We start from the raw sequence: 7474 nt of genomic DNA on the forward strand, positions 1-7474 counted from the left end.
AACATGCATATTAGCAGTATATTGGCTCTTTATTGGTCATTATAAAACGCTTATTAATGCCTTATTCTACATGATCTAATGACCCGCTAGTGCGGTGTGTTTTGTTGGGTGGGAGAAAACCTTTTTATGTCGCACATGGATCTGTATGTGTACTCACTCTCCACTGTCAGCATGATGGGCTGACTGGTTTTGTTCTCCCCATTCTTGTCGTTGACCGCCTGGGCGTAGTAGCGTCCCGCATCAGGGGCCACAGTGGACAGGATGACCAGCGTGTTGTCCAGGGTGATGGCACTGTATGAGTAAATATTCATGCACACACCAGTTCAAGATACCTTTTATAGACATTGCATTGCCTTACATTTATTCCCATGAAACTCACTTAAACTCAGCTTCACAGTAATAAAGACACAAACGACTTTAGGTAGCATTGAAAGTAGTTCAATCAAAATGGGGTCACCAATCCAGCTCCCTATTAATCAGACATCCCCAGACAACGGGTGTGCGTTACAGATGTGTTCTACGCAAAACAACACACACACACACGCTCACACATATGACAAGCACACACACACGCTCTTATCATTAAACCAGTGAGTAGTTGTTTCACGCAGTCAATAAATCTTGAGGGTAAACTGACGCACACAGAAACACACACAGAAACACACACATACCCTTACTCATAAATTATGTCTGCAAAGAAGCACAGAAAAACAACTTTTATGAGCACTTTCATTTTCAAGGTACTGCAGTGTCTTAAATGAATCGTTCTGGATCTTTTTCCTTATTTGAAACTCACAGTTTTCGGGTATAAATACAACAAGTAAAAGAAAGTAAAACTAATTGAGGCGAGTCTTGAAAATAAATTAATATATCTAGATAGAATAATAAGTCTTTCATGAGCTTTGAACTTAGATGTCAACATATTTGAAGTCTAAAAGCCACAGTCAAAGCCAATCTGTGTACAACCTACCCCAGTGTATAATGAGATGAATAATTGCAACAGACAGATGCTAAAAGGGTAAGCACATAAAGTCAATGATCTAGCAATAAACACAGCTATATCTTGTAAATTATGTAAAGTTGATATAATGTGTGAGCATCATGTTGGCTTGCCTGATCAGAGGAGTGTATTCTAGGCTCAAGATTGACTTGACATTTGTGATAATTGTAAAAACTACACACTCGCAATTAGCTTGAAAAAATACCGAGCTATTCATTTAAGATCCTTCTCGAGTATGGCTAAATGTTGGTTAGGCTCAAAATGTTTGAGAGGGGCCCATTAAATGAGAGCTGACGGTAAGCACACGGCCAAATTAGGCTCTTCGTATCTGTCAGCATCTGCCTGATCGCTGCAGGATAAACAGACACACTCCTGGACAATTAAGAGCTGTGACGCTCACAGAGTCAATAGACACTTGCACCGACACACAAACAACAACATACACACACGCCTGTGAATATCAATGTGGCCTGACACAAAGCAGGCACACAAGCGGTAAATGCAAAGTGTCCTGTCAGTGGCTCTCATTGTCACAGAGCAAAGATTCACCGCTTCACTTCTGATAAGAGTCAGCTGCATAGTTACTGGCTGTGGAATGGGCAGAATCATTAACAGAAGGGATTGAGGTTTTTATTCTGTGCTTGTGCTACCTTTTTTGTTGGCCTTGCAGGCAGAGGTAACACGCGCCGATCCGTTCTTGAAGCAGGAGCATTAAACTCAGGGTGAAAGTCTTCATGTCAGCTATGGCATGGTAGAGCTAAGCTGCTGAATAATGCATGAGAAGATAGTTTTTTGAGAAGTTGTGGAGTGCCTACCTCTATTTGTCTGAATATCAAAATTAATTTCAGGTTTCATGCTTCACAATGTCTCTTCAGGGGAAATTTCTCATTTGAACAGGCAAGAATCCAGTGAGCAGAAAGAAATGCTACTACACACAATGAGGCTCGCAGAAAAGCCCATACAAATATACAGTCTCCCACTGTGCACATTTAGCCTCACACAATCTCTTCCCACAAACATGCACACACAAACCCTCCTACACACACATCCACCCAGGGGTGAGAGCTGTCAGTCAAACATATCATCAATTGAGGCCTTTTGTCCAATTTAGTCTAATTGGTTCCCCTGCTGCCTTCTCTATCTCTTCCCTTCAATCATTCCGCCTGCAAAGTCAATAGGGGCGATATAATAACCCACTTTATCATTGAGAGGTGATTCAATGATGAACACTGGGCCCGCGCCAACATTTGTTCATCAACTTCTCTGTTAAACTTCACTCATGGAGCTGGTGGTATTGGAGAAAATCTGTGAGCGGTATTGAACTTCTTGGAATTCTCTGAAGTGAAATATGTTCTGCTTCAACAGCAGCTCACGTTCATCGACAACTAATATATATATATATATATATATATGCTATTGCTCAGACACAAGCAGAGACAACAAGAGAAACACACAAAAGAGTCAATTGCACACACTCAGATCAAACCAAACTAACCAAAGTAGACTTACATTCGGCTGCTGGAGGGAATCTTACGCCCATCTCTGAACCACGTGATCTGTGGCCTGGGGAAGCTGTGTATTCGCGGTGAGTGGATGAGAGCGCCCTCACCCTGAGATACAGTTTGAGACCTCTCCATTTCCACAAAACCACCAATATCTAGCAGGCATAAAGAATACAGTGTAAGAAGTGGAGAATTAAAACAAGAAGAGAACATTTTAGAAAGGAATCCAGCAGAAGGGAAAAAAAAGATTGTCATAATTATCACATTATGTACCTTCTCAAAAAATAAGCTTCTTTACTCAGTGACTCATCCACATACTGTGCCTGACAACCCTTTAATAAAAACGGTGTCCTCCTCTTACACTATTGGATGTATGGAAATAAACCAACACTTACAGGCAACCTGCACTTCAGTATTGCACTGCATTATAGCTCCCACTCGATTCCTCACAATGCAGCGGTAGTGGCCAGCATGCGACCGGTCCAGCGAGGGCATCAGGTACCTAATGGGTTTACACAACACAAAGATCCATTAGTCATCATCAGAATGACAGGCAGCAGCATTTGTCATCTTTTCGCTTTTATCCCTCACACTCAAGATGCTAAATTAATCGAGATGTTTCATTGGGCACCTGAAACACAGCTTGAATTGCATTTAAGGTCCCACTTATATATGAGACATAAATGTTTCTAAATTCAGGAATATAACAGAGCAGAGATGAAGTGTGATTCAGTGATAATGTAGAGACGGACATAGGTCCAAAGAAAAACATTCTTCTTCTTAAGGCCAGCTGTGGAGAAAAACAGCATAGAGTTCCTTGCTGGCAGGACTAAAGAAAAAACATTCTTATCTCCGTCAAGGAGGTTTTCTGTCTGTTTGTTTTTCTGGCTGTCAGTGGGATTATAGAAAAAAACTACTGGCCAGATTGTTTATTAAACTAGGTAGACGGGTTTAGCATGGTTCAAGGATACCTACCTTTTGAAACCGGATTCCATTCAAGGGGCATTGACATTTACATTTGTTAGCATTTCAGTATTTGTGCTGCATTCATTTAGTGTTGGAATAATCAGAAAAATAATTTCCCTAAAATTCCAGGAAACAGCTTTCAACTTGTTTTTAAAAAGGCACTGAGCAATACAATACAACACCTTTTATTTTGTCTTAAACAAACCAAAGTCTGAAAAACGTCTTCTCAAGTGGGGAAATGCGGCCATCCGAGGAGCACGTGAAGGCAGCATTTCCTTGGTGGAGGTTTTTTCTGAGAGCCATTTTAGTTATCCTGTATCTTCCGTGGGTTTAATCAAATCACACAAGCAACTCACACCTGTTAGTCCTGTGCGGCCATAACAGTGTCTGTCCCCTGATGTGCATTCATGTTAAATGGTGTGTGTGAAATGCTAGGTAGATAACCCCAGAGCTGAGTCCCCTTTAATTGGTTTGCTACAGCCACTTAGGAGTGAGGAATCCACCCCTGCCATGTTCCCCCTGCACTGCAATTCGGGGAAGGGGTGGATGGGTCTAGTCTGATTAAATGGATTCCAGTTCTCCTCTTTGATCAGGGCTGGTGAAGAATAACAAGCAGAGGGCTGGCCTGCAAAGCAGACCCTGAGACTAAGCCACGTGAGAGCACAGCCAAATACTGAAGAAAGTCAAGGAAAGAAGAGGAGGTGGAGAAGAGGGGAGAAAGGATGTGAGAGAGGGAGAGAGACATACAGGGGTGGGAAAGTGTGTGCTAGTGGTGGGGTTTGGGGAGTGGTGTAGCTAGTGATAGCAATCAGACAATGCCACCTGAGAGAGTCTGTCCATGTCTAGGGGGCTAGACAGACTGTGAGTAGAGCGTGAAAGAAACAAGTCTAGAATTAGAAAGAAACTGACTTTCACCTCAGACTGCAACTGTGACTTCTGAACATGCATGCAGGCTGCCACACTGGCACACAGGCATACCGTAAATGGACAAATGGGAACACTGATGTATTCCCACATACAGTACACACACATTTACCACCAAGGCGTTTCCAGGGTTGGTTTGTAGCCAGTGCCCGGCTGCGAAACAGTTTATAGTGTTTTAACTGCAGAGACACCTGCTCTTGGCCCTGAAAACGGGTTCAACTTGGGCACCATTGGGCATATTTGCTTGGCCAGCACTGAGAACCGAGAGCCACAAAGAGCCTGCCACACGTCAGAGGCTACAGTGGAGCAACAACGGTTTCTGGGAACAGTAGAGAATTGTTGCAGAAGCAGTAGTGCAGAGATCCCAAAGTGGCTAGAACGCAAACACACACACAAATGCCGAGGAACATTAACCAGGCATGCGCGAGACGTATTATTTATTACAGACCATACTTTGCAAAAAAACATGCCTGCTATCATTGTGGTAGCAACAAAGCACTTATTCAAAGTATTTATGATGCATAATTAATATGCTGTATGTCTGCCCGGTTGTTGTTCCACGACTTGGAGTTTTATATAATGTGTGCTTGGATACCTCCATTAAACATAACAGAAATAAAAATAAAAATAAAAGTACTTATTAGTATGTTGGCTCTTAATCTTATAATGATTTGTCAAAATGGCTTCAGTGGCTAGGCTAACATAATCCATGTAATGAGTAAGAGAGATCCTCATACACAATTCATACTATTTCCTATTTCTTTTTTCTGCAGTATGTTGCCAAACATGGTCAAATATACATTTATAGGGAAATATGCATCAGGGGACAGTACTAGCTTTAAGAACTGGCAAGCTATCAAAGGTGTAGCAGTATCGGTCTAACACTCCGCAGTTGGCCAATGCTACTGAACCCTATTGGCACACTATTGGCCACGTTACTCTGGAGAAGAGTATACAGTCGAGGAGGTTGTGCTTGCAATCCATCTGACTTTGGAACTTTAATAGCAACATGGGCACAGCTCCAATGTAGTCTGCAACTGTTGTTGTTGTTGTTGTTGTTGTTGTTGTTGTTGTTGTGAGGGATCTTCACGCTGCCACCAGTCTATGGCTGCCACGTAAGCAGTGAGGTCATGATGTGGCTCCTCTGTGGCTCTGGTCCGAGGAACTGCGCGCTGGTTCTTAAATGGTTGTACCAACTGCAAACCAAACTAGCCCCAGCACTGAACTTGAACGAAACTCATTTCAGTGGAAAAGGGTAAGAAAGGCCTTGTTAGCTCAGGCTATAGCTTTGTCTGGACACTTTGTGCTGTTAGTAGAATTCTTAAGCCATGTGTTTAGAGGCTGAAATATAAGGGTAATACAAAAGTGCCCAGAAGAACTCCACGGTCAGTGAAACAGCATTGTTCTGCTGACAGAGCAAAGTAGCCCCCCCACACTGCACAATCTGATGAAGAATATGCATTGTTAGATTTTGTTTCAGCAATGATAGTTTCAACAAGCCGCAAGAGAGAAAAGAAGAGTTATCTGCTCACACCATCTCTGCATGTTGAATACACTCTGAGATACAAATCGGAATAAATCTGACAATCCCCTGAACAATATGTTATGTCCCAGGGGAGACATGCAGCCAAATCAGTCTTGAATAAATCCATAGAAATGAGTCTTGAATATGAATGAAAATGAGCAATCAAGCTATTAGTTACAATTAAATGCCCACTAAAATGTTACATGTAGTAAGCTAATTATAGTATGCTAAATAAATGATAGAATCAGCTTGGGCAAGCAAGTTTGCATTCCCCACCTGTATTCCAAGGAGAAACGTGTGAGCTCAGTCCCATTGTAGATCCATTTGAATTCCAGGGGCCAGCTGCCCTCTGCCATGCAGGTAAGGACCAGACGGTTCCCCTCCAGGTGAACCTGGGTCTGAGGAGGCTCCATCTTAAAATAAGGTGGGACATCATCTACTGAAAAAAAGAAATAGAAGAAGGGAAGGGGAAAAGTGAGAGTGAGGTACAAATAAATATTGTAAAAGGAAGGAAAGGAATGGTAGTTTGTAAGAAAGGCAGCATTTCTGTGATTCAGAAACCCTGTGAGCAGAAACAACACAATTACAGCAATTCACAGGACATAAGGACTCAGAACAAGCTATTTACATGTTTCTGCTGCACTGATTGGGAACTTGATGGTCAACGGGAAAGCCTGCCAAAAAGCACATGAAACACGTTTTTACAGCGAAAGCAGGCTACTCTTTTATTTCAAACTGAAATGCTTTGGCAAAGAGGTAGAAGAGCAATTTTGCACAGCAGAGGAAGTGCAAATGAACTCTTCCATGCCTCTTGATCAGTAAAAGAGGATGGGGAGAAAGGCGGGGGGTGGAGAGAGGAGGGGAGGAGGAAAATACAGAAAGCAGATTGAGAGAAATACAGCCGAGATTGTACACAAAAAAATAGTAAGCAAGTAGAAGGAAGAGCAAGTGCAAAACTAGGGAGCAAAGGAGGTGGGGGTGGTAGGGGCTGCTTTAGAAAACACAAAGTTTCCCAGCCCTAAACCCCCTTATGTGACAGGATGAGTTATGCTCTGTGCTTCCCTTCATTTATCTTTATAGTTCCCTAATGCAGCCAGATTATACAGGCCCCGTCCGCAACACTGCACACAGCCAGTGCAGTCACAGAAAGCCTTTAAGGTGATACGCAAAGTCCAGTGCTGGGCTTGGAGACAAAGTGCTTTCATTTGAGCTGATGAAAAAGGCATGATCAGACCTATTGATCTGTCTGCCTTGCAAGCCACAGGCGACACTGAGCCGATTGTGCCAGTGTTTGTGGCGGGCTAATTAAAGTCTGTATTAATAGTTGCAGTAAGCTGCCAAGGCCTGAAGCACGCCTGGTCGTAGGTCTAGCACACTAGCTGACTCACTCTCACGGCAGATTGCTGGAGCCGTATTTGCCATTTTCTTCCACATCCAGGTTAACTCTCCAAGATTTATGGCGGTGAATGCAAGGGACAGTGTGGTTGAACCAGGTGAATGTGAGGGCAGCCTCACCAAGCAGGAAAGGGGATGTAGAAAATTGAACCTGATTGAAAG

General features: G+C 42.9%; 1 protein-coding gene across 1 annotated transcript; it reads right to left on the reverse strand.

The window, feature by feature from the left end:
• Positions 1 to 86: 86 nt before the first annotated feature.
• LOC104959455 (protein sidekick-2-like) lies at positions 87 to 6349 on the reverse strand. Its single transcript, XM_010787352.1, has 4 exons — positions 6194 to 6349; positions 2898 to 3004; positions 2510 to 2657; positions 87 to 291 (listed from the first exon to the last, which is right to left on the reverse strand). The coding sequence occupies exons 1-4, from the start codon at positions 6328 to 6330 to the stop codon at positions 87 to 89; spliced, it is 597 nt and encodes a 198-aa protein (XP_010785654.1). The 5' UTR covers positions 6331 to 6349.
• Between the last annotated feature and the right edge of the window lie 1125 nt (positions 6350 to 7474).

The sequence above is a fragment of the Notothenia coriiceps genome, unplaced genomic scaffold (genome assembly GCF_000735185.1).
Source record: "Notothenia coriiceps isolate Sejong01 unplaced genomic scaffold, NC01 NC01_scaffold00030221, whole genome shotgun sequence".
Taxonomy (NCBI): Eukaryota; Metazoa; Chordata; class Actinopteri; order Perciformes; family Nototheniidae; genus Notothenia; species Notothenia coriiceps.

What these genes read in the sequence shown, in the direction of transcription:
- LOC104959455 (XM_010787352.1), bottom strand. Translation starts at nt 6,330, where the DNA reads ATGGAGCCTCCTCAGACCCAGGTTCACCTGGAGGGGAACCGTCTGGTC. An exon ending in CGTTTCTCCTTGGAATACAG is followed by an intron (nt 3,005 to 6,193) that starts GTGGGGAATGCA and finishes TAAACCCATTAG; the next exon opens with GTACCTGATGCCCTCGCTGG. An exon ending in TACTGAAGTGCAGGTTGCCT is followed by an intron (nt 2,658 to 2,897) that starts GTAAGTGTTGGT and finishes TATGCCTGCTAG; the next exon opens with ATATTGGTGGTTTTGTGGAA.